This window comes from Mustela lutreola, chromosome 4 (genome assembly GCF_030435805.1).
Source record: "Mustela lutreola isolate mMusLut2 chromosome 4, mMusLut2.pri, whole genome shotgun sequence".
NCBI lineage: Eukaryota > Metazoa > Chordata > Mammalia > Carnivora > Mustelidae > Mustela > Mustela lutreola.
Genome location: NC_081293.1, coordinates 497,416 through 523,509, shown reverse-complemented (window position 1 = coordinate 523,509; position 26,094 = coordinate 497,416). Strand labels below are relative to the sequence as shown.

General features: G+C 61.6%; 2 protein-coding genes across 2 annotated transcripts in view; one reads left to right on the top strand and one right to left on the bottom strand.

The window, feature by feature from the left end:
- Positions 1 to 753: 753 nt before the first annotated feature.
- LOC131830040 (spidroin-2-like) lies at positions 754 to 2,416 on the bottom strand. Its single transcript, XM_059172435.1, has 3 exons — positions 2,399 to 2,416; positions 1,933 to 2,337; positions 754 to 1,618 (listed from the first exon to the last, which is right to left on the bottom strand). Exons 1-3 carry the CDS (start codon positions 2,414 to 2,416, stop codon positions 1,265 to 1,267), a joined length of 777 nt encoding a protein of 258 aa, XP_059028418.1. The 3' UTR covers positions 754 to 1,264.
- Positions 2,238 to 26,094, top strand: part of KNDC1 (kinase non-catalytic C-lobe domain containing 1) — a 59,746-nt gene continuing 35,889 nt past the window's right edge. The window contains exons 1-7 of the mRNA XM_059172758.1: positions 2,238 to 2,501; positions 9,506 to 9,704; positions 10,349 to 10,407; positions 20,747 to 20,893; positions 21,244 to 21,361; positions 22,521 to 23,179; positions 25,280 to 25,394. Of these exons, the coding sequence (XP_059028741.1) occupies positions 2,415 to 2,501; positions 9,506 to 9,704; positions 10,349 to 10,407; positions 20,747 to 20,893; positions 21,244 to 21,361; positions 22,521 to 23,179; positions 25,280 to 25,394 (1,384 nt within the window). The 5' untranslated portion in view covers positions 2,238 to 2,414. The remainder of the gene's footprint in view (positions 2,502 to 9,505; positions 9,705 to 10,348; positions 10,408 to 20,746; positions 20,894 to 21,243; positions 21,362 to 22,520; positions 23,180 to 25,279; positions 25,395 to 26,094) is intronic.

Here is a 26,094-nt window from a genome sequence, read left to right as displayed (position 1 = left end):
TGGAAACTGGGTCGGGAGTGAACTTTGAATGGACACCAAGGGCCTGCCGGGCTATCCTCTCTCGTGCGCGGGCTCATCGGCTCTGGGAAGACCCCGAGTGCCTAATCGAGACCAGCGCTGGTGCTCAGAGTCCTGCCTCACCCAGCCACGTTAACGAAGCCTCTACGCTGTCCGAGGCCCCAGAACACCAGGCGAACACCAGATCCTCTCCTGGGCCAGAGCTTGCCACGAGAACAAGTGAGCCCTCAAGCCCTCAGACCCACCCGGCTGCAGGGGGAGACGCCGCAGAGCCAGGCCGACCAAGGAGCACAAAGCTTCCGGGGAAAGCAGAGGGTAAGGACCCGTGTGCAGTGCGGCCCCATGGGCTCCCCCTTGGCCCTTCCCCACCCGCCCATACTCCTGGTCCCGCTCTGTGGAGCAGCAGTCTGCCCGACCCAGGAGATGGAAAACACGCACCTCAACCGCCTGTTTCTGCTGCATTTTGCCCAAATTGGATGCGTCTTTTCCTCAAGTAGACGACCTGTCATTAGATCCAGAATACCCGCAGCACGCCCCTCCTCAGAAATGGGTTATCTTAGCCCCTCCCCTGCAGTGCCTAAGCCCCACCCCCAGACCCTGCACCCGCAACCAGGTGCACAGTGACCGGAGAGCCAGGGGACAAAGCCCACCTCATCTCCATGAGGTCCCCGCAGGTCGGTTTTCGCGCCTCAACAAGGAGCACGTGGGCTGGGCGGTGAGAGAAGGCCGGCCGCACCCAGGCCTCACCAGCCCACTCCCCCAGCCCTGCAGCAGGCAGACCCTGCAGCCAGAATGCTCAGCCCTGTGCACGGGGTCTGAGGGCAGGGGGGCACCCCAGGGCCCTCTTGCCTCCCTCTGCCTCCTTCTGAGGCCCTGAGTTGGAGACAGCTCAGACAGTGGCCCACATCAGACAACTGGGAGGGGCTTCTCTCCGGTTCCTCCACCCAACCCTGCTGCTGCTCTGGGCATCCGCACGCCCAGAAGCAGGGAAGTGGCACCCAGTTTCTGCCTAGTTGGCCTGGGCGGGGGAGGGGCATTTCGCACAGGACGAGGTCGACTGCCCGGCTACCAGCTCAAGGCCCATTTCTCCAGTGACTTGAGCATCCCACACGCTTGGGCGTCACATGCCAGGGCCCAGGGTCACTGTGACCGGACCCAAGCACAAAGTATTGGGAATTAATGTCCCAGTGAACGCTTGGACTTGCACGCCTTGCCACGAGCCCTGGCTCAGTCACACAAGGAGCGTTTACGGATCACCTGCTGTGTACCCGCGGAGCAAGGGTAGGGCCTGGGAGCGAGGAAACTGAGAGCCTGGCCCGTAGCCTCCGCTGACCAGAGCTCTGCTGGCAGCGGGGAAAGGACCGAGTCCACTTCCTGTGGAAGAGCGGGTAGGGGTGCCGCCTTTGCCAGGGTTGGGAGAGTACCCTGCATGCTCAGACAACCACGGGCCCAGCCTAGGGCAAGGCTCACACGCTGCTGAACCGAATCCAGCCACTGGACCATAAGCGGAACAACGAAGGGGTTCATGGGGCGACAGCAGGGCCGCTGAATGGTGGGCAGGCGTCGTCCGGTGTTTGGGTCTCCTTGGCCCCAAGGCTGCCTGGCAAGGTCAGAATGAAACCCTAACTGTTGCTCCCTACATCCCATGAACCCTCGCTCCAGGAGGAGGCGGGCCAGACCCCCCCCTGCTCAGACCCGCCCTGCCCGGTCTCCCGCCCGCTCCGCTCCGCCGCCCCACCCCCACCCGCGCGAGGACTGCGGCAGCCCCGCCCCGGGGCGGCGGGGGAGGGACGGGAGCGCCCCCGCGGAGCGTCCACCACCCACCCAGAGCGGCGCCCCCCCACCCCCCCGCCCCGGCAGTGCCCCCAGCCGTGCGCCCGGCCCTCGGCCTCGGGGGCCCAGGTGGGCGCTCACCCAGCGGCAGGGGGCGGGGGCGTCGCTCAGGGCACCGAGGGGCCCCGCCCCGAACCGCTCCCGCCGCGCACCGGCCACCGCCTCCGCGCCGCCCGCAGAAGGGGCCGCGTCCCCAGGAGCGCGCAGCCCCAGTCGCGCCGCGGCGCCCGCCGAGCTGAGCCAGGCCTTGCGAGCGCGGGGACCCCCGGCCTCCCAGGCGCCGGGTCCCTGCTCGGGTGACACTGCGGCAGGCGCGCGGGCGGCTCGCCGAGGGCGGGGCCGCGGGGGGCGGGCGCGTTGCCATGGCGGCGGGGCGCGCGTAGCCGGAGCCGAGCCCGAGCCGAGCCCGAGCCGAGCCCGAACCGAGCCCGAACCCGAGCCGAGCCGGAGCCGGAGCCGGAGCCGAGCCCGAGCCGCAGCCGCAGCCTGGGTCCCGCCGCGAGGCCGAGGCCCCCGCGCGGGTGTGTCCGAGGCGCCGCCGGCGCGCCCGCGGGCTGCAGGCCATGGACGCGGCCGAGCTGTACGAGGAGGAAGGCAAGGACCTGGCGGGCTACGACTTCGAGCCGCTGCCCACTCTGCCGGAGGACGAGGTGAGCCCCGGCGCCCGCGGTGGGACCCGCTCCCCGCCCCCTCCCCGCCTTCCCGGCAGAGTCCGGGGGAGGGCGCCCCCGCCCCCCCCCCCCCCGCAGGCCCCTACCCCGGGCCCAGGTCTTGGCAGCCACTCTCAGCAACCCCCACCGGCCTTGAACGTTCTCGCGCCTAGCGGGCAGGCCCCCTGGAACGCCCACCTGGGACAGCAGTGGGTGGGTGGTCACTGAAGAAGTTGGTGCCTTGTGGGCTGGGGGGCTGGGAGCTCCGGACTGTGAATGTTGGATGGACCAGTGTGGTTTGGGGCGTCGTGAGGGGGAGGAGGTGGATCCTGTTTTCCTCCTGCCAGCGCCCTGGGAGGTCAGTGGGAGGCACCAGCCAGCAGAGCCCAATCCAGCCCTCAGGTTCCGGAGCTGGGGTGGAGGTCCAGAAAGCCCCCCAGGACAGAGGGCTGCTTCTTGCACACAGTGGACAGCAGGGGCCTCCACTCCGGATCCTGAGTCCTGAGGCATCTCCCTACCCAAGGCTCAGAGAGACCAGCAGCCTCCCTCACTGGAGCTGCTGGTCATTCACTGGACTGCTGCCCGCAGAACCCATTTGCCTGCAGCTCTGGCTTCCTTGGCGCACCCCACAGGCTCTGGCTCGGGGTCAAATGAACAAGGCAGGTCCCTCCGTGGGATTGCCAGCCCCCAGAGGACGCAACCACCCCCAGAAAGACCCAAGGCTATGAGGTCTGGGTGGAGGGCCTTCCAAGCCTCCAGCAGGCGAGTGGCCTGGTCTCCAGGCTTCTGCACCCATGGCTGAGGAGCGCTGGCGTCACGCCATGCTCGTGGGAGGGGCTGCAGCCAGATGGTGCTGGTGAAGACCCTCCAGTGCCGGGCAAGGCTGGTGCCAAGGCTGAGACAGGGCCTCCAGCCTCCTGGTGCATGAGGGGCTCATAGGGGCCACAGCTGCAGTCTCCACAGCCTTCCACCTCTGCCCCCCACTCTCAGAGGAGAGCCGGCCGCAAGGACAGAGGTCACACTGTGGGCAGCGCTGTCCTGGGCAGCAGAGTGTGCCCCGGGGCGCCGGTGGCCGGCCAGCCGAGGGCTGCTGCTGCTGCTGCCTGCTCCCTCCTACGCCCGCCGTGGTGGCCTGGATTTGGTGACAGTCTGCAGAGGGGGGAAGCAAGAGCGTGAATAGAGCTTTGGGCATCTCTATGGCTTCGATGGAAAATGAAAGGGCGCGCCCAGCCCACAGCCCTCGGAGTCTCCCCCAGAGAACACATTTCAGCATATCTGTTAGAGACTCACCTCCGAAGTCAGCATCCGAAGCCGGTGTAGAACGCAGTTCTTCTGCAGACCCGTGCTAGGTCAGCCAGCCCCCTCTGAGGGCCACCTGTGTGCCCCGTGCAGAGTCAGCGGCCCGTGCCCAGTGAACAGAGCAGCAGAGCCAGGACCCAGACCCAAAGCCAGATCCTCGCCCATGGTTGGCACTCCTGTGTGCCCTGGTGCCTTTTCTGGGCTGGGGTTCCCTCGTACCCCTCTGGGTCGGAGCAACCCCCTAGCTGTGCACAGTATATAGGACTGAGGGGTTCCCCCGTCCTGTGACCGGGGCCTCCAGGTGAAGTGGGAAGCCACTGCATTAGTAGCGTCCACCGGGAGAGCTCAGCTGGGCCCTTCGAACTTCTTGCACCTCTTCTGGGGGACAGAGGCACTGTCTTTGGGCATGATCCCGTAAAACAGGAAGCCCGTCGAAGCTCAAGCCTTGGAGCTTGACCGATGTCCTGTACCTGCGAACACACCTGGTTCAGACTTTGCACACACTGAGCTCAGCAGGTGCCGGAGGTTTTACATCTCCATCAGAGACACGTGACTGTGCTGCTACAGCCCTGGAGAGCCCGGCTGCCTCCGGAAAGCTCCTGTGTAAGGGGAGGGGGAGGCAGCCTGCATCGTCACCCGGGGGGGGCCACGCTGGTGCAAGCCCTGGAGAGAGCCAGACCGGAGAAGACTCAGGGCAGCTCCCCAGGGAGGGACGGCAGGTGTCAGACCCAGGACACAGACAGAGGAGTTTGCAGTCCCACAGCTGATCACAGCCAACTGCACAGCAAGGCCAAGACACGGGGCCCTATGCTCACCCCCACCCCTGCCCAGGAGCCCCGTGGAATGTTTCGCTGGTTATAACCCTGGAGAAGAGCCGAGTGGCCAGTAAACATGAAAAATGTTCAACTTCATCATCGAGGAACGCGGAAGACGCTGACGGCGGGGGTCTCTGCACAAGGCCAGTCGGCGAGGACCAACACCGGGCGGTGGCCGCGTCGGCAGGGACTGGTGTGCCGGCGGACGCCCTCCCGCCAGAGTGCGTGTGCATGGAACAGCCTCTCTGGGAAGCAGCTTGGGGTCTGGTGGTGGCGTGGAGGATGGCCGCTCCATGTCCTGGCAGCTGCACTCCGGGTGCAAGCCCTGGAGAATTCTCTGAGCTGGTCACCCCCGGAGCACGAGGCGCATGGGCCCGAGGTCCTGGAGGGCGTCGTCCAGCCCACTCTCTGGCTTCCTGTGGGCCGTGTGGCTGCACTGGCACCAGCGAAGGACCGGGACGGGGGATCAGGAAGAGCAGCGGCTGGGGGAGCAGGCCTTCTGGAGGCCGGTGGCGCCCCTTCCAGGGGCCTTCAGGGGACAAAGACAGGAGTGGGCTTGGGGATGAAGGTGGCGTACCGGTTTGGGCCCAGAAAGGGGCCTGTCTCCTGCTCCCTAGACTCCCCGGAGGTCTAAGGAGTATTCTCGTCCCTTTGAAGTTCGGTGAGCACCTCTCCGGCTTCTATGGGCTGGGCGCTGGGCCGGGCCCAGGGATCTGGAGGTGGGCGGGCCCACAACTCCAGGGTGTCCCGTGAGCAAACAGATATTCCCGCGGCGCCCCGCTGGGTCCACGTGAGGCCCCTGGCCAGACAGCACAGGGCAGCAGACAGCTAGGAGCCCAAGGAGAGGGTCGTGGTGGGCGAAGTTTGGGGGTGGAGGGGGCACTTTAGGGCCAGTGGAAGGCCCCCAGCAGGGCACTTGGCAGAGCTCCCCGGGCGGGGGGGTCCAGCCCCTTGGAGGAAGCTGCCGGCAGGCCTGGAGAGTGTCAACTGCTCTCGGCAGTGATCCGTGTCTCGGGGGGCAGTTCCGGTTAGGGTGCGGCAGGGTTGAAGACGGGAACATCAGAGAGTACACGTGAGATCCGCAAGAGCCGTCCAGGGGTCCCTGCGCGTCCCTGGGGGCACCCTGGCTCCCATGCCCTCTCTGACAAGGGGCAGTGGGGTGTCTTCGAGGCCCAGACTCTCCTGGCGGGGCACACTCTGCCATAAACAGACAAGGGTCCTCCGGTGGGAAGCTGACGCTTGCCTCTGAGACCCAGGGAACGGCTGAGGAGGGGTGCCCTTCCTCCCGGCCTGGGCGGGGTGGAGCTTGTGCCTGCAGGACCTCTAGGGAAGGACAGCTGTCTTCCTGTCCTGCGAGGACTGCAGCTTGGGCGACTCCCACCTCAGGCCTACCCCACATCCCACCCAGCTGGTACGTTCCTGGGGAACGGGAATCCCGGACCCTGTGGGTGGGGTTCCAGGACCCAGGGGCCCACCCAGAAGGCTTGGTCTACACCCAGGATGTACAGCCACCGGAGGCTGCCCAGCAGTGACAAGGTCAGGCTGTGCTGGCGGTGGCAGGGGACAGCTGCAGTGTGAGCAGTCCCGGTGCCTGCGGCCTGCCACGGGCCGTCACGGGTGCCGGGCGTGTGGGCGCCCCACGGGTGAGGCTGCAGACAGGCATCAGTGGGCGCTGTGACCAGCCTTACTGCTCGCAGCACGTCACCTGCCTCTGAAATGTCTATGACAAGCAGGGACGCTCTTGTCCATCCTGCCCCAGGCCCTGGAGGGTCACTAGGGTCTGCGTCCCGGGGCGTGCGGGGCCCACCTGGCAGCGCGGCTGAACCTCTGGGTCCGGAGGTGGGCACAGGTGTGCAGGATGCCCACACGGCTCTCATCTGTCAGGGTGGCCAGGGCGAGGGACGTCTCCTGGGATTCTGGTGGAGACGGGCCGGGGACCCTGAGCAGACGACACAGGCTTCCCAGTCTCTCGTCGTTGTCCCGGCCAGGCAAGGAAGGGTGAGTCCTCTGGGTGAGCTGACGGAGGGGTGTCAGGTCCCAGAGGACAGGTGACCAGGGAGTCTTTGGCTCAGGGTCCCCCAGCACGTGGTGAGACCACCCCCCAACCTTGGTGTGCCAGGAAAGCCAGTGGCAGATCTCAGCTCTGTCCCGGAACCACGTCAGCTAAATTGTGCCTTCCCGTCACAGCTGGGCTCTGGAGGGGCCAAGAGCATCTTGTCTGTGAGTGGGGGCCTCGGCCATGATCCAGAAGCAGTGACTCGGGACCCATCAGACCAGTCACCTGTCCAGATGCCCCACCATGAACAGGTGCTGGGGGCTACAGGTCTTTTGGGAAGGATGAGGCACCCCCTCACAGGGAAATCCTTCAGCAGGACGGGGTTGGGGGGCCTTGAACAGGTCATGCCATGGGCCATGAGATGCCCCATGGGCACCCCTGACCTGGGCTCCCTTCTCTGGGTGGCGCATCGACAGCTGTGGGGGCCGGTGCGTGCAGCCGGTGCTGGCAGACCAGCAAGGCCCTGCTGTGGGGACGGGCTCCGACGCAGTGTGGGCTAGCGTGTGTTTCCTAAATAGCACAAACCACGGGGTCTTTGGGTCGTTTATTAGTGCGTGCCTGTGCGTGTGGGACCTCATGCGTGTGCACGTGCGTGTGTGGGGCTGCATGTGTGTGCGGGTGTGCTCTGTGTGCCTGTGCATGGTCATGGGTGTGCACATGGGTGTGTTGCGTGCACAAGTGTGTGCATATGTATGCACTCCCTAGACATCTCCTTAACGAGGCCCCACAGGCACCATGGGGCTCTCCTGCACCCTGGGGAGTCCCCAAATAGTGCACAGTGTCCCTTAGATTGAGCCAAATCAGAAAGACCTTTTGGGGTACCTGGGCGGCTCAGTCGTTAGGTGTCTGCCTTCGGCTCAGGTTGTGATCCCGGGGTCCTGGGATCGAGCCCCGCATCGGGCTCCCTGCCCAGCGGGGAGCCTGCTTCTCCCTCTCCCACTCCCCCTGCTTGTGTTCCCTCTCGCTCTCGCTCGCTCTGTCAAATATAAACAAAATCTTTAAAAAAAAAAAAAGGAAAGGGAAGAATTTTTATCCATGACCCCCGGGAACAGCCAGGAAGTGGAAACGGAGGTTTTCGGGTCTGCTAGCCGCCTGCACACCCCCGTCTGCTTTACGCTCTCATTCGCTTTCCAAGCTGCGACCACCGTCCTCACAGGGCCACGCGCTGCGGGAAGCCGGCGAGCGGCTCTCTGCTCTTGTCCGCGTGAACCCTGGGCCCCTTCTTGGAGCAGCTTCCAGCGGGCTGTCCCTCCTTCTCCCCTACCCCGCGGAGAGCGCTGGAAGGCCTGGGCACTGACGGGGCCCGTGGCGCGCTCTGAGGAGGAAGCAGGCGGTGGCCTGTGCCGAGCCGCATGGGCACGCGACCACCCAGTCCCCGGGGGCCCCGCCCATCCCCCCACCCTGTTGAACCCCGAGGCTTAGCCGAGATGCCATGAGACTCACCCTCCGATTCGTTTCCTTCCTTCCTTCCCGCAGCTCCTTGTCCCCCTTGCCCGTGGCTGTGGGGATCCCTGCCCGCAGTGCAGGCGGGAGAGATTCGACGGCTCGAGCTAGACTTTTCCCGACCAGACAGCTAGGCCGCGCTGGGAGAACAGCCCTGTGTGCGGGGCGCGGTGGGGCGGCTGAGGCGGGGCAGGAGGGAGCTCGGGCTTCTGCACCATCGCCCCTGCTCCCCCCACCTCTCCTGACCCCACCTGCGTGCGCCTTCCAGGCTCTGGCTCCCCCGGCCGCCATGGGCCAGCGGAGCAGAGAGACACGGGCACAGCGAGGTGACCGGGGCATGAACCGCCGGCCAGCTTCGGGCCTGGAGATCCGAGGTGTCTCATGTGAGAATGTGTGTGCACATCCTCGGGGCACATGCACGGTGTGAGCGCACGTGGGAGTGTGTGTGAGTCAGTGTGTGGGCGTGTGGGTGTGCACAACTGTGCATTTACGTAAACATGCGGCTATGAGCGTGTGCGTGTGTCTGCGTGTGCGTGAGGTCGTGTGGCATGACCACGGAGGGCGCAGGAACTCGTATGTGTGTGCGCACATGTGAGCTATGCATCTGCGACCGTGGGAGAGCTGTGTGTGTGTGTGTCCACCTGGTGCGTCCCGATGTGCACGCCTGTCCGGGAGGTGTGTGTGCGCATGACCATGCGTCCGTGTGTAGGTTCAGGTGCACTTGTGCATGTTTGGGTCCCCTTGGTCACAGGGAGGCCTGGGGTCTGGCCCTGGGGGAGGGACCACGGTGACGTCGAGTCCTCTGTGTGCCCTGCCCGAGCTAATGTCGGGGCCGCCGCTCCGCCATCCCATCCGCATGTCGCTGTGTGTCCCGGGTTCTGTCAAACGCTCACCCCACGTCAGCTGGGCTGCGAGCTTTCCTGGCACGAATGTGCTTCTGTCTCCCCCGGTGACCGCCTCGCCCGTCTGCGACAACCCAAAGAAGCGAAGACCCCCACAGGCCCACTGAGCCCCGTGTGTGAGCCGGTGGGGTCGGAGTACAGGGCCCAGCTGGACACGGGGGCCACGGGGAGGCCGTGATTTCTGGGACCAGAAGCTAGGTCCCAGCCCCCGGAGTGAACATGTCTCCCAAGAACACACCGGTTGTTCTGCCAAATGCTCTGTGGCCTCTGGCATCCAGGGGACAGTGCGGAGCGTGACTCCGTGGGTGGCTTTTTTCTAGAGGCTTTGCCCACAGTCCTGTTTCTGATGTGAAGTGAAATCCTGCCGCGCGTTGTCTGCTTCCCGAGAATCCGTGCAGACGCCATGGTGCCAGGCCCTTCTCGGGGAGGAGGGCCTGCTGCGCCCGGGCCTGTCCCCAGACCTGCCTCAGCTGCAGCCTGTCTTGGCAGGAGAACGTGTCCCTGGCCGACATCCTCTCCCTGCGGGACCGCGGCCTCAGCGAGCAGGAGGCGTGGGCCGTGTGCCTGGAGTGCAGCCTGTCCATGAGGAGCGTCGCCCACACGGCCATCTTCCAGACCCTATGCATCACGCCGGACACTCTGGCATTCAACACGAGCGGGAACGTGTGCTTCATGGAGCAGCTCAGTGGTGAGCCCGGGGCGGCACAGGGGTGGCAGAAGGTACCCGCGGGGAGACCAGGGACACAGGGTCCCGACCCGTCCCCGATTGCAGCGGCCACCCTGGTGGTGTCTCCAGCCCCAAGAACGCGCTGAGGGAGGAGGAGTGAGGTGTCCCCACAGGCTGTGTCACCCGGCTCCTGCAGGGGACCTGCCAGGGGCCCACATGCCCTGGAGACCCTGGGCCACTGGCCCACAGTGAGTGGTTGTGGGGCATGAAGCAGAGGGCACAGTGGCCCTGCAGGAGGCCCCCACTGGCTGCCCAGCCTCCAGGACTCCCACAGCCCCTGCCCTGCTCCAGGGAGGGCCTGAGCAGACGGCCCGACTTTCCGCAGCCTGTGCCTCCAGTCCCCTTTCTGGGAGCCAGGAAAACCCTCTGCTTCCCCTTTGGACGGCTTCCCCGGGCTTCCAGGGAGCGTGCGGGCTCCTCGTTGCTCCGTTTCCTCCGACGCTCGACGCAGTCCCCAGGGATGCCGGGACAGAAGGAGGTGGGGGGGCGGGACGGGGCCCCTGGTGAGCAGGAGGCCATGGCTCCTGACCCTGGGTGGGCGGGCTTCCTCTTCACCGCGGGCCCTGTCCGTGTGCGATCCGAGGCCTTCTCTTTTCCTTCCCCAGATGACCCCGAGGGTGCCTTTGTTCCCCCGGAGTTCGATGTGACCGGGAACACCTTTGAGGTGGGTGGCAGCAGCCGGGCCCCACAACCCTCACTGGGCTGCCGTCGAGGCCGACACGGGGAAGGCCGCTATGGCGGGGGCTCCTCTGTGCAGGGCGCGGGCTGGGGGGGGCCGCCTTCGGAGCACCCCCCTTTGTCAGAGTCAGGGTCCCCGGCGGCAACTTGGCGTCTGGACGCGCTTGTCATTATTGTTGTTGAGTGTGTTTCCCGCGTGCGAACTTGACTACGTGTAGCAGGTTGGAAGTGCCCGGGGTTGCCAGTGGCGGCGGGCGGGCATCGCGGCGTCCCCGAGGAAAGAGCCAGGGGTAGGTGGCAGCGCCTGGCGGGACACGCGGCCTGTGGGGGAGCATTCGCGACCATCTCGCTCCGGGCCGAGGTCGTCCCCCCCAGGCACCCTGTGTGCAGGCCGGGCAGCGCGGCAGGGGGCGCCCAGAGTGGACCTCGCCGCGGAGCCTGCAGCCTGAGAGGGACGGAGAAGAACTCGGTTGCAAACGAGTCGCTACGAACACAAAAATCCTAGGAAGACCCAATAGCTTAGCGACATCAGGTTAAATGTTAGGGTCGGCTCCTCCGGGACTCCGTGTTACTTTGTAATAAGCTGGCATAGGCCTGGTCCGTGCTCGGGGCGGTCAGGACCCCAGGGCCCTGGGTCACCGGTGGAGCAGACCTCTCAGATGCCCTGGCCTCCGGGGCCAGAACCAGAGCCTGGGGCCTTGGCTTGTGGCGGTTCCCAGCCCTGGTCCGTGCACAAACTCCCTTGGTTCACCTGCTTGTCCAAGTCCAGAGCCCGCACGGAACCGGACTCCGGGGTTAAGGAAGAACCCCCCAAGCCGCCCACCTCCGTGCCGCGGGGCTGGTCCTAACAGCAGTGTTGCTGGGTGTGTGCTGGTTCCCACCTTCTCAGAAGAGTGTCGCTGCGTGTTATCTTCTGGAACTTTCTCTGGAAAGTTCTGGACGTGCTTCTGGACGACACGTCTGAACCCAGCGGAGGGTCCCGTGCAGCCCACAGCTCGTGGGGCATTAGTGCCGCTCTGCGCACCCTCGGTCGATCTGGGCCAGAGCCCCTCCCGGGTGTGGACCCGCCACGGGACGGCCACGCAGCGGGGCAGGCGCTGTTCCACGGTCTCGGACGCAGGCTGCCCCTGAGTGCTCTCCCGCCAGCATGTGCCGTGGACCCCCTTCTCCCTGTCTTCCGTGGCGTTGTGGTGTTCTCCTCCCGTATCTGCGCCCGCAGTCGGAGGGTAAATGTTGCGTCTGCAGCCGGCGCGACCCTTCGCCTCCCGGAAATGACCGGGCGGCCGAGAGCTTCTCTTGGTGCAGGTTACGCCTGCCTGTGTCGGAGGTTGGAACTGAGACAGACCCTGCGACACACAGACCCGGGCTCACTTAAAACCAACGGTCAGCCGTTGCACGTTAGCATACAGAACAGGTTTTCATACATTAAGAGACTTTCCGAAACCTGAGGTCTAATGGAGGTTTGCCGATATTTTCTACCAGGAGTTCTAAAATTTGGCTCTTCACAGCCGAACTGCTTGACGGTGGTTTTCTCAGCAGTGGGAGGTAAGGGCCCTGCTCCTCCCTTCCCGCGGGTGCCCATTCCCGCGGGTGCTGGCCGTGGGCACACACGTGACGGGCCCGGCGGCAGGAAGGGCCCGTCCAGCCCAGCCCCAGACCGAGCACCTCCCTGGAAGGGCGCCCGCCCCTGTTCTTCCTCAGAAATATTCTTACTATCCTTGGTCTTTAATCTTTTTTTTTTTTTTAAAGATTTTATTTATTTATTTGACAGACAGAGATCACAAGCAGGCAGAGAGGCAGGCAGAGAGACGGGGAAGCAGGCTCCCCGCTGAGCAGAGAGCCCGATGCGGGGCTCGATTCCAGGATCCTGAGATCATGACCTGAGCCGCAGGCAGCGGCCCCACCCACGGAGCCCCCTAGGCGCCCCCTTGGTCTTTCTTCTTGCGCATAAATGTTAGAATGAGTTACCCAGTGCCGCGAAAAGCTCTGTTGGCATTTGCTGGACGGGCGTGCACTCTGCATCCCTTTGGGGAGGAGGGTCTCTGTAGGGCCGGGTCTTCTACATAAACCCCTTCACCACCTCCGTCCAGCACCCCAGTGGCCCTGCGTCGGCGTCTGGAGCCTTTCACTAGCTGAGTCTCGGGCATTTGCTCATTTCGGCTTACGCGCGGACCCAGTGGTCATCTCTGGTTTGTTGCTCGTCTGCGGCGCACGGTCCCGTAACACCTGAATCCTCCGTCCAGCCGTCGCGCTGAATCCGTTTACTGTTTCCGTAGCTTCTTCGGTCTTTCTCTCCAGCGATCAGCCCGTGCGAAGGGTTTGTGTCCTGTTGCCGCTCCCCGTCCCGCTGTCTGCCCCGGGAGCCGCGCCGCGGCCAGCAGTGCGGTGTGGGGGGCACGCCTCCTGTTCCGGGGCCCGGGGCTCTGACAGCAGCGTCTCCCCGCACCCCTCCCCCAGCCAGGGCGGTGTCGGCGGTGCGAGGCCCTTCTGGGCCAGTTCTCTACCGTGGCCGTACCTCCGGCGTTATGAAAGTGCTTCTGCGTCCTTTGAAATGACCATTAAGATTTTTAATATTTACATACTTAATTTCTTTTTTAAATTTATTTATTTGTCAGAGAGAGAGAGAAAACACAAGCCTGGGGAGCAACACAGAGAGAGGGAGAAGCAGGCTCCCCACTGAGCAGGGAGGGCTCGGTCCCAGGGCCCTGAGAGCATGAGCGGAGCCCCCCAGGGGCCCCGCGAACTTGTTTTCTGACGTTAATTCCCTCCTTCCTGCTTAGAAAAACCTAAAGCAGCGGCTCAGCGCAAGGTCACGTCCCCCCCGCAGACGCTTATTGTGGCATCTCGGGCCGCGTCTGACCACGTCGGGGCAGGACCGTCCCAGGCCGTGCGAGCGCCCCAAGCTTCCCCTCCTCTGCTCACGAGAGCTCGTGCGACTGTGGGGCGCCCTGTCCCCGAGGTCCCGTCACCCTTACTCATCAGGACACCTGGGTCCTCGGAGGGAAGGCTTTTGTGCGAGCTCGACTTGGAGTGGCGGGAGCGACGTTTTCTGTTCCTCGCCGAGAGCTTTCTGGTAAACTGTGGGTTTCTGAAGTTGGCCCATTTCTCCTTGTGTTTTCAGTTGCTGCCGCTTGGTCGCCGTGCTGTCTGTGGGGCCTAAATTCTCCCTCCTTGTCCTTGTCAGGCTCGCCGGCGGGCGTTCCCTTGGTTCGTTTTTCAAAGACCCCACCTCGTGCCGCACGATCTCTCCCGACGTCTTTGTTTCCTTTCTCCACGGGCTTCATTTTCACTCTCTTCTCCTTGTTCTGAGTTCGGCAAGTCCCCCCCCCCGACACGAGTCAGCTCAGCTCTGCTGCTTCCTTTCCGCATGAACATTTCTCTCCAAGCCCGTGCGTCTCCCGCGAAACACGGACCTGGCTGTGTCCTGCCCACCGGGCCAGGGACACTGGTACCAGCCTCCACTTCCCAGTGTTTATTTTATTCCCAGGGATTTCTTCACGAAGGGGTTGACTTTTCCCCGACTTGTTCTGGAGACATAACGTGCGCACAGAGACACACACGGTCACAAGCGTGCAGCTCCACGTGCTTTCCCAGGCCGAGCAGCCCTGGCCCCGCACTGACGAAGAGAGAGCACGCGGGCTCCCTGCGGGGCGCGGGGCCGGGCAGGCCAGCCACGGCGTCCACACTCCTGCCTGTCCGCAGCAGCCAGGGGCGGCTCCAAGCCTTAAATGTGTCCCGACTCTGCACTTGTCCCACTGTGAGTTGCCTTATTTCCCAGCGGGTGATTTTCTGGGTTTTCCACCCACGGAGCTGGCAATTCTCCTTACCTGACATGTGCAGAGGGCCTGCTGGTGTGTACTGACGCCTTGAGCCCAGTGTTTGCATGCGTCCCCCCTTGGGCCCATGATCCCAGGGTCTCTGTTCTGCTCTTGGATTAGCTTCATTCTAGTGTCTGTTCCTAGGGCTGTGAGGACCCCCCCAAGTGCTGCCTTCTGGAGACCCAGGACATGTCCCATGGACTTACCATGTCTGCTCAGGTGCCCATTCCTGCCCGCAGCCCAGGGCCTCGACCCCCTGCACAAGGACCACGGTGGCAAATGTGTCTTCTTGGGGCATTCCCGACAGGGTCGGCCCTGCTGCTTGACTAGGAGACCTCTGGCCCTGGCCTCTGGGCCTCTGGACTGTGGCAGGAGTGCGGCCTGCCGGGCCGAGCCTGCTGGCCGTGTCAAGACTGAGCCATACCCTTGCCCCCTGTCCTCCCGCCAGGAGGCAAAGATAGAGATTTTCCTGAATTCCTCACACAGAATGCCCCCTCGTGGCCCCGCCCCACAGCCCCACCCACTGCTGGGACGGCGCCTCAGGCTCCCCAAAGCCCCAGATGCGTGGAAGCCGGCCCTCCTGGACCATCCCCTGCACATGCCAGCCTTTGCCCAGGATGCCTCAGAGATGGGCTCGTTCCCCAAAGCTGAAACAATGACCATGGCCAGCATTCAAGGCCTGCCCCAGGCAAGCCCCTGACCCTCACGGACTCACCATGAGCATCTTTGGGCTCCAGAAGGACATCGACACCCCCCACCCACCAGGACTGTCCCTCATCCTCCGACGTGAGTGCCAGGCCTCACAGGGAACAGAGCAGGTGGGCTCCTGCTCCGTGGGCCTCATGGTCTCCCGGGGGACGAACTTGAGGTGGGCAGTGGGCTGGGTCCTGAGAGAGGAGGATGTGGTCTTTCAAGGAGACGACAGGGTCCACGTCCAGCTCAAAAGTCCTTGGAGGCCATTCTGAGAAAGTGATGTTCAGGTTGGAACCTGAAGGGTGAGTAGGGTTCACCAGATCCAGACCAGGAAGGGCTTCCCAAGACAGACAGGAGGGAATGTGTAACGGACTTGAGGGGCAGAGGTGCCTGCGTTGGCGGCGCGTCGAGAACAGCGTCATCCGACGGGCAGTGAGAGTGTTTGTCGGCGTGCTGTCTCTCGCAGATACGGAGTGATGGGTGGGCGGCTGGGTGGACGTGTGGATGGGCGTGTGGGCGGCTGGGGGCCGGGGTGCGGGCGTGTGGGCGGCTGGGTGGTTGGATGCATGTGTGTGTGGGTCGATGGCCGGATGACTAGATGGTCTGGGGACCGGACGGATGGCACCGTTGTTCCTAGAGGGGAGTAAAGGACAGACGCAGATACCCTCACCTTGCAGGAACAGAGGCAGGTTTTATTCTCAGGGCTGAGATGGGGTGGTGCTCAGGGCAGACTCGCGGCTCTCGGCCCCGGCTGGAGCCCTACCTGGGGGCTCATAGGGTTCACCTTTCCTTCCACCGCAAGCATCAGCCGCCAGCAGGGTCCCTAAGACATGGCGTCCGCCCCAAGTCCGTGCCACAGCTTGACTTCAGTTTGGCGCCCTCAGGAAGCCCCGGACACTGGCTGTGTGGGGGCCCAGGCAGGGCACCCGGGGTGTGGTCGGCAAGGTCAATGTGTGAGAAGGGCGGGCAGGCTGCCCTCCACATGGGGACCAGGGCTGGGGGTTCGGTGTCTTCTGTGAGAGGTGGGGTAGTGGCCCACGGGCCCTGGGCAAGCGGCCGGACACCAACAGGGACAGGTGCGGGAGGTCGGGGGCAGGGCTGCCCTGTCTGTGGGTGACAAGTCTGTGGGCCTGAGGTCTAAGAGACCCCGGTGGGAAATCACAGAATAAGAGACCTGAGAGGCCAGCTGAAAGCAACGTACGTCTCCAGAACAAGTAGCTTCTCTTTGTGTAGGTCATTACCGGTCAGAGAGGAGATGGTTTCGTTCATATCAGCAGCAACCGTAGAGTCGGGAGTAGGTACGGCAGGAGGGCCGGAAGTGTGAAGTGCAGCACGTTTCCAAAGACGAGACACCCAGATGCAAGACGAGGGCACAGACCCGCCCCTGCCCCTGAGCCGCCCCCCAGCTCTCCGGAGACGTAGCTGACCTCTAACTGGTGTGAGTCTGTGCACAGACCGACGACGGCATACGCTTGTGCTTTGCAAACCTCCCCCTTCTGGTGGGTTAGTTAGCACCTCCGTCGTGCAGTCACCATTTCTTTTCATTGAGAGAACACTTGGGGTCTCCTCTCTGAACAGCCTCACAGTACCCGTTGCACTGTCGCGGGCCCTGTCACTGAGCCACGCGCCGACGCCAGGAGCTCACTCGCCTCCCCGTCTCCGCCAGCCCCAGCCCTTGGCAACTGGCCCTGCACGGTGTCTGTGCGTTCGGCGTTTTTAGATTCCGCGCAGAAGTAGGATCAGACGGTGTTTCTCTTTCTCTGTCAGACTCGCTTCGTGCAGCGTAATGCCCTCAAAGGCTTCCTTTCTCACAGCCGAATCGGATTCCCTGGTATCTCTAGACCACATTTCATTTTTTTTTCCTTTAAAGATTTTATTTATTAGAGAGAGTGCACAAGCAGGGAAAGCAGCAGGCAGGGGGAGAAGCAGGCTTCCCACGGAGCAGGGAGCCCGATGCGGGACTCGGTCCCAGGCCCCCAGGAGCATGACCTGAGCCGAAGGCAGAGGCTTAGCGACTGACCCCCCAGACGCCCTTAGACAGCACCGCTTTACCGATACATCCAAAGGCTGACACGGGCTGCTTCCACGTCTTGGCTTTTGTAAATAAAGCTGCGGCGAACGTGGGCGCACACACATCTCTGAGACCCTGATTGTACTTCCGTTGGGTAAGGACCCAGACGTGGAATTGCCAGGGAGTGTGGCAGTTCCGTCTGTAACGTCGGCGAGCCTCGGTGCTGTTTCCCACGGTGGCGGCACCAGGTTGCATTTCCTCCAGCCGTGCGCAGGGTTCCCCTTTCTCCACATCCTCGCCATATTGTCTCTTGTCTTTTTGGTAAAGCCACAGCCACAGGTGGGAGGTGACGTCTCCTCGTGCTTGGGCTGTGTGTCTCCCTGAGGACGAGTGACGCCGCGCATCTTTTCTCGTGTCTGCTTGGCCATCTGGACGTCTTCTTTCGAAAAGTGTCTCTTCGGTTCCTCTGCCCATTTTTTAATCAGATTATTTCTTTGCTCTTGAGTTGTAGGAGTTCCTTCTAAATTGGGGGATTCACTCCGTCTGAGACAGATGGCTTGCAAATACTTCCCCCCGCGCGACGTCGTTCCCACTTCCTTGTTTTCCTTTTGTTGCTTCTGCTCTTGGTGTCACGTCCGAAAAGTCATTGCCAAGACCAATGTCTTAGGGTTTTTCCCGGTGTTTTCTTGTGGGAGTGCTATGGCTCAGGGTCTTACGTCACGTCCTTCACCCATTTCGAGTTAATTTTGTAGGTGGAGTGAGGCGGTCCACGTTCATCCTCCTGCGGGTGACTGTCCAGCTTTCCCGGCACCACATGGTGAAGCGACCGACCTTTCCTCATTGACCATCACTGGCTCCCTTGTCAAATGTTGGTTGATTGTGTAGCAAGAGTTTATTTCCGGGCTCTCAATTCTGTTCCTGTGGTCTGCGTGTCTGTTCTTCTTCCAGTCTGGTCTGCTCGTGCTACCGTAGCTTTGGGGTCGTTTGACCTCAGGACATGTGGTGCCTCCAGCTTTGTTCTTCTCTCTCAGGACTGCTTGGGCTATTTAGGGGCCTTTTGTGGTTCCATATGAATTTAGGATTGTTCTATTTCTGTGAAAAATGCTTTTTTCTGTGAAAAACAAAAACTTTGATAAGGATTGCATTCAATCTAGAGATGACTTCGGGAGGTACGGACGTTGCAGACACTAGACCCCCCAGCCCGTGAGCACGGCGCGTCTTCCACCAGAGTGTTAAACTTGTCAGTGCACAAAACTTTCACTTCCTTGGTTAAATTTATTCCTAATTTTTTTTTTTTGTTTTTGATACTATTGTAAATGGGATTGTTTTCTTTACTTATTTTTCCTGTATTACACTGTTTGTGTGTGGAAAGAGAGCTAACTTCTTCATGTTGCCCTTATGTCCTGCAACTTTATTGAATTTGTTGATCTGTTCTAAGAGAGCTGTGGCAGAGTCTCTAGGGTCTTCTATATGTAAGACCGTGTTGCCTGAAAATAGAGACAATTTTGTTTCTTCCCTTCTGATGTGGGTGTTTTTTATTTCTCTTTCTTGCTTGATTGCTCTGGCTGGGACTTCCAGTGCTGTGTTGATAGGAGAGGGAACACCGGACACCCTTGTCTCGTTCCGATCTTAGAGAAAAGTTCTCACCCTGTCACCACCCACTGTGATGCTGGCTGGTGGCTTGTCCCATGCAGCCTTTGCTATGTTGAGATTTTGTTCTGTTTCTTCTATACCTAATCTCTTGAGAGTTTTTATCATGAAAGATGCTGAGTTTTGTCAAATGTCTTTCTGCGTCTATTGAGATGATCATGTGATTTTTGTCCTTCATTCTACTAATATAGTCATCATGTCGACTGATTTGCAGGTCAGTTGGATCACTTTGCAACCCAGGGATAAAACCCACGTGACCATGGTGTACATCCTTCTCATGTGGTGCTCAGTTCAGTTTGCTGATGTCTTCCTGAGCACTTCTACATCTCTGTTCATCAGGGATTTGCTCTGTAGTTGTCCTTTGGTTCTTTATCTGACTTTGGCGTCGGGGTAACACTGGCCTCACAAAGTGAGTTTGTGAGTGTTCCCTCCTCCTCAGTTTTCTGGAAAGACTCAAGAAAGATTGGTATTAATTCTTTAAAGGTTTGGTAGAATTCACTAGAGAAACCATCCAGTCCTGGCTTTTCTTTGTTGAGAGGTCTTTGATTACTGATTCAATTCCTTAGTATGCATGGTCTGTTCAGATTTTCTATTTCTTCATGATTCAGTCTTGATAGGTTGTATGTTTCTAGGGATTTATCCATTTTTTCCTAGGTTATCCAATTTGTTGGTATGCAGTTGTCCTCAGTAGTCTTAAGACTCTGTGTGTTTCTGTGGTGTTACCTGTAATGTCTCCTCTTTCCCTTCTGATCCTATTAATTTGAGTCCTTTCTTCTTTATGGGCTAGTCCAGGAGTAGGGTCCATGGCCAGGACCAAAGTCCGTCTGTTTTCCTATTATCTGACACATAGGTGGGCAACATTCCTGCTGGGTCCCTCAGCATGAGGCACTGGCTCACACAGACCCCACACAGGGGCTCTTGGCTGTGAGTGGAGGTTGAACTGCTGTCGAAGAAGACATCCTGTTGACCTTGGTGACATCCTAAGTATTTTATTTTGTAAGAAGTTGATCCTTCCCAAATTCTGCATTATCGATGCAATTACAATAAAATCACAACCATTTATGGTTTATTTTGTGAATGGGAATGGGAGAATTTATATTTGTGCTTTGAAACCAGACAAAAGTGAAAATAATCCAACTTTCTAAGGGAAAAAGAGGGACAGCTTGTCCTCAGGATACAGAAATACACTGTGGCGCTACTATAATTAAAATAGCACAGTCTGGGCAGGACAGACACCTGGGCCAGCATCAGAGGAGGGGAGGCCCGCTGGGCCCCGGGGTCCCGGGGGAGACAGCAGGACCAGCAGTGGCAGAGGGCAGAACATCCTCTAAATGCTTCCGGGGCTGCTCTCCATGACAAGGGAGACAAACCCAGATCCTGGCCACATGCCAGCCCACTGACAAATTGCAAATGGATTAGAGCTGGATGTATAAAACTTATAAAAAATATGGGAGGAAACAAAAGAAAGAGGTTTCTATCAACTTGGAGTAGGGAAGAGCCTCCTAAGAAAAGGTCTGATTTCACCGATTAAACGTGAGAACAGCTAAAGAAAGAAAGGTCTGATTTCACCGATTAAACGTGAGAATTTTTGAATGTCAGAAGACGGATGAACTAATCAAAAGCTGAGTGACAAATGGAAAGAACATATGTGTGGCACCCAGACCGGCGGTCAGATCCGGTGTGCCAGAGGTGCGCCCCAAACAGGAAACAGCCTGGTGGTGTGCGAGGCCCGTGAGTGAGCATAAGGAGGAAAAGTTAGAACCGTGAATAGCAAAGAACAGATGCTCAGTCTCATTCATAATCAGAGAAACACAGATTTAAAGAAAGAAGACTGCCCTTCGGAGACACGGCGACCATCACAGGTGGGGGTCCTGTGTCTGCGCACCCTGGGGTGAGGCTGGGGTGAACCGGAAGCCCGGGGGGTGTCCACTGGTCAGTGCAGCAAGGCCTGCACAGACCCCACACCCACAGGCACAGGGCCCCTGCCTTCGTGTCGGCACAGTCACCATGGTGGGGGAGGCACTGCCTTGGCCATGCCGCATGGGCCATCAGGAGCAGGGGTCCCCCAAAACATGTGTCCCAGGCCAGTGGAGCAGAGACCGTGTGGGGACGAGCCATGCTCCGGGGCACTGATCAGCTTTCTGGGGCCGCAGGCTCACATCTACTCTCTGGGGGCCACGCTGAAGGTGGCCCTGGAGTACGTGACTGACCCTGAGCTGGAGCCCAGGCTGAGCCAAGACCTGGAGGTGTTGCTGAGCCGGATGCAGGCAGAAGACCCCAGGGACCGGCCCAACCTCGAGGTACAAAATCACCCTCAAGGCGAAGACCTGAGACCCTCCCTCTAGCCCCGGGGCCCCGGGGAGACACACACACACACACACTCACACACACGGGGCACTCCTGCCCCCACACCTCTCCCCTCAGTGCACGGGCTCTTCTTCAGCTGGGACCTGGTGGCATTGCATTTTGCTTAAAGAAGAACCTGATCTTTTATTATACATTATTACTGTGAAGAGGGTGGCTTAGAAGAATGGCCTGGTTTTCCATAATCGTGGGACACATAGCTTTTCTTTGCCAGAAAGCAGACATGGAGGGGGTGGGCTCCAGAGGGCAGGGCTCCCCGCGCTGAGCTTTTTGCACACGTGTGCAGGCCATCATCGCGCTGTGTGAGGAGAAGATGCTGTTCACATCCTCCTGCCGCCTCTGCCGGAGCCTCTCGGCCGTCGGGAGGAGAGTGCTCTCCATCGAGTCCTTCGGAACATTTCAAGGTAAGCGCTTGCACACACAGTCACACACACGCACACATGCACACGCACATGTGTGCATGCCGTCGTGCTCACCGTGTAAACACCCACACTCATGTGCACGTGCCCCACGGGCACACATGTTCACACTCACTTGCTCCCGGAAGCATATGTGAAAGGGCAAAGTCCTTCACACCTACTGGTGCACGTGCACACTTGTCCACACACACACTTGTGCACAAGCACAACACTCTCCCATGCACACCCATTTTGTAGCCATGCTCACAGACAGACCTCTTCGCTCGCAGTCACCTTGCACAGGCTTTGCAGACACCTGGGCCCCTGGGGGTGGAGCACAGGTCGTGCTGAGACGTGAGCAGCCCTGCACCTCTCCGTGCGGGTCCGTGAGCAGGTCGGGACAAGGGCCCAGCGACACTGTGCCGTTCCTTCCCACTGGCCGGCACCACACGGTGCCTGACGGACCCGTTACTTCTCCACAGGAGAAGCTGCTGCTGAAACCTCTGGGCTTTCCTGTCCCCCGTGGGGCTCCTGCATGGTCTCACATCACGTTTTGAACAAATATCAGTGTCTGTGCTGTGCCTGCAGCAGGGAGCCTAGAGGGCCCTCAGGGCGGCCACACGGAGCCTCTGGTGGCAGCAGGCCCCAGTGGCCTGAGGCTTAGCTCCCCCGGGCAGCAGAGAGCAGTCCCCCGGAAGAGGCTGCAGGCCACAAGGAGGGGCGTGTGTCTCAAGCTGCGTCCACGGAGACCACAGACGTCTGTGCAAGGGGCGGTGGTGGGGAGGGCCCGTGTGTCTCGAGCTGCGTCCATGGAGGATGGTGGCTGCATCCCGACTCCGTGTCTTCCTTCAGGGACAGCATTCTTGTGATCGTACTAGAAAGCAAAGGCTCTTTGGATAAGCTGCTTGGATGACCTTATGAAGACCCCGGGGGGGTGTGCATGCTGCACAGGGAGCCCAGGGGCCCCTGGAGCCTCCGTAGTTGGAATCAGCCAGGTCATGCAGATGAAGGTGGCTCTAGGCCAGTGCTGTGGGGGGAGGGAGGCCCAGGAGAGCAGGGGAGGCGCCTACGTCCCTCTGGTACCAGGTGCAGTCACTGGGGATGCCCACCCTGGGCTCAGGTCCCCGGCCGCCTCCCCTGCAGCAGTCACCTTGCTTTTGTCCAGATGTCACCGAGAGCACCTGGAGTGGGAAGCCAGCCACAGGAAGCATGGGGCCCAGGAGGCCGACGGGGGGCCAAGCCGTGGACCCAGGGAGCATGCCCCAGCGCCCTGCCCAAGAAGCCCAGGGCAGCCCAAAGCAGCCTGCTGCCCAGCCCTCCAAGCCCCTGCTGTCAGCCCCCGTGAGAAACGGAGAGCAACTGGCCAGTCTCCTCCTGGACTCCCAGCACCCCCCGGGCGACATGGAGAGGAGGTGCCTGGGGAAGGTGCAGACCTTCCCCAAGCTCCCGCCCGATGGCCCTGAGCCCAGCACTCTCTGCCTGACGCTGACCCCCGCCAAGAACCAGCCACCCATACCCCAAGTCTTCCCTCCAGACCTCAGCAAGGCCTCTCTAGATGGGAAAAATGGCCTTTCCAGCTACAAATCAGAGCCCGATTTCAGACTGCTGCCGGGGCGGGAGCCCGAGCTCCAGCAAGAGGGACCCGGAGACGCCAGCCAAAGTGGGGACAGGGCGTGTGGGGCACTGGGTTGGAGCCCGGTGGAGCAAAGCACCCCACCCCGTTGCGAAGACCCTGGAGATGCAGGCCGAGAGCCCAAGACATGCAGGGCTGAGGAGGGGTCAGCAGGCCGAGCTGGGGAGCCGGCTAGCGCCACGGCAGAGCAGGTGGGTGACAGCGGTTCCCGCCACATGCCAGGAGGGGCCCGCATGCGTGCACGCACTCAGTCCATGGCTCACATGCGGTGCTGGTGTCTCCTGCACGGAGAGGAGTGACTCCGTCACTCCTGCTCCATGACTTACCAGTTTCAAGCAAGCTATCTATTTCTGAAGGAAGCTCTGGGTACAGCCTGCTGTTGTCCCAGGCCAGGCCCTTCCTGCGCCCTTCCTGGAGGTGGGGTGTCCATGGGAGCTGCCCCACACCCCACACGTTCACCAAAGGAGACACACCCCTGCTTTGGGGTTAATGTTCTTGCCAAAGGAGTGTGCAGGGAGCTGCCTTCCCAGGAGGAGGCGCGGCAGCCCCAGGCCGGCAGGCTTACCTCTGCTGCTCTGTTCCCCAGCCCGGTGGCCAGCGGCGGCAGTGCCTTTTTCTCCTAAGTATCTCAAAGTCAGGAGCAGGCTCCTGAATGGCCCGGTTGGTTGAGCACCCTACTCTTGATCTGATCTCAGGGTCATAGGTTCAGTCTCTGCACTGGGCCCCACAGCAGGCATGATACCTGCTCCCCGCTGAGCATGGAGCCCGACGCGGGGCTCCATCCCGTCACCCTGACATCATGACCCGAGCCCAAATCAGCAGCCGGACGCTTGACGGACTGTGCCGCTCAGGCACCCCAACACTCGAGTTAGTTTAAAACAAATGTCTGTCGCGGAGATCCCCCTGCACACCCCTGTGTCCACACCTTAGCCCACATGGTCTCCACTGGCCTCCTGGGCCCACACAGGCTTGTGTGTAGACAGCTCCAGCCACTGAGGCAGGAAAACCCCACCACATCCCGGACTGGGCTCACCTTCCCATGCCCAACAGCTTCTTGGCCTGGGACAACAGCAGCCCACTTCTCAGATGGCTGAACTGAGGCATGGAGCAGCCGTCCATGCCGTTGGAGGGTGGGCAGCCGCTGAGGGGCAGAGCCGAGCCAGCTACTCAACCACCAGGCTCCCCTGCCCCAGAGGCCTCATGGGACCAGGGCCCGTCCGGACCTCACCCCCACCCCAGGCACAGCCTGCTGGGCATCAGAGCCCCAGATCTCTGCAGCAGAGCTCGACCTGGTTTCAAAGCCAGCTGCCGCAGCCTCCACATGTGGCGAGGGGCGTGGGGAGGGCCGGAGCATGGGCTGCCAGCCACACTTGCAGACATGTGGCAACAAGCTAGAAAGAGCAAGGCAGCGGCACCCCAGGCGTGGGGGGGTCAAGGGTGCCTCGGGGACCCTCCCTAAAGCATGTGCTTGTGTGTCCCAAGTGTGGTGGCTGGGGCCTGGCTCTTTCTGCAGCCTCCGAGGCGAGGACCTCCTGCCAGCTGAGTGCGTTCCTCAGACTCCCGGGAAATCTGTGTGTGGTGGGGAGGGTGGGGGAGAGTACGGTCGTGGAAGATGGCCCATCTCCGCCACCAAGCGTACAGCTCAGTGGCGGCCAGTCCCCGAGTCCCGCAGCCAGCCCCAGCCTCCCCCGCCAGCCCTCTCTTCACCCTCCCGACGAAGCTCTGTCCCGGTCCCTGCATCCACCCTCTGTCTCTGGGACTGTGACGGCTCCTGGCACCTCACGACGGCAGCGGCACACACTCCTGGTCCTTCAGTGCTGGCTCTCTCCCTCGGCATCAGGCCTCTGGGGCCCCTGCACGCAGGAGCAGGTGCCGGCCCGTCGCTCCTCTCGAGGCTGCGGGACACGCGTCCCCTCACCCCTTCATCCGTGCTGGGCGCTTGGTCCCTGCCCCCGTGGCTGCCGTGACCCACGCTGCTGTGAACACGGGTGCAGACACCTGTTGGAGGCCCTGCTCCTGGCCTTGGGGGTGCGCGCCCACAGGTGGGGTCACGTGATCATCTGGTGATTCTCTGTTCAGTTCCTGAGGGTCCACACTGGTGTCCCCACATTCTGGCCAGGCACGCTGGATTCCCAGCCCCTGTCATGTCCACGTGGGGACGTCGCTCCCCATAGGGCCAGGAGTGGGCCATGTGGGAGGCCCACCCCACCCTTATTCAAAGTGGTTCCTGCCCTGCCACTTGCCCACGGGCCCAGGACCACGCCTGCTAGGTGCGACTTCTCCCTCCCCAGGTCATCTCCCTGCGGCAGCTCCTGCGCCAGCTGGGCCGGCCCTTCAAGGAGTGCGAGCTCTGGGCTCTGTCGCACGCGTGTCTCACTGCTCTGCGCGCTTACCACGAGCACCCAGGTGCTGGTTTGTCCTGCGGGTCCGTGCTCAGCCTGTCCCCCATCCCGTGCATCCCAGGGCATCACATGGCCTCAGTCAGGCACATGTGGGCCCCGGGGACCGCCTAGGGCCAGGTGGCTGTGAGCCCACAGGGTCCTGGAGGTGTTGGCTCTGGTCTTAGGACCAAAAGGGTCTGGGGGCCGCAGGGGGCAAGTGCATGGAAGGTGGGCCTTGAGACCAACGACCCTGCTGTAGAGTGGGAGTTGTATGGGTGGCCCACAGCCCCTCAGCAGGCGCCATTGTCCCCAAGGAGGCAGAAGTGGCCGGGGGAGGGGGGATTTCAGACACTGCCCTGGTTTGCAGCCTGCTGGACAGTGTGACAGGCCCACGACCCATAGGCCCTTTGGGGCGCAGCCTCCTCTGGGACCCCTCAGAGGGGTAGCACTCAGGGCTGGGCTGTGACCCTCCATGCCCCGACTTCTTCCTTCCTCTCCATTTCCAGCTTGATATGCGAGGAGCGGCCCTGAGGCAGCTCCGGTGGCAGGAGGGGTGTTGCAGAGGACCCCCGTGCCCCGTCCACCGGGCAGTGTGCTGGGGCCTCTGAGAAGAAGCAGTGCACCAGCCCCGGCCCCTGGGCTCCCTGGGGTGGGGGGCGGCGCAGAGGGAGCCCCCCCCCCGCCTGCCTCTGCGGGGTTCCTGGGAGAGCAGTGTTCCCACGTGA

What these genes read in the sequence shown, in the direction of transcription:
- LOC131830040 (XM_059172435.1), bottom strand. An exon ending in CCCCCGCCCCCTGCCGCTGG is followed by an intron (nt 1,619 to 1,932) that starts GTGAGCGCCCAC and finishes TGACCTTGCCAG; the next exon opens with GCAGCCTTGGGGCCAAGGAG.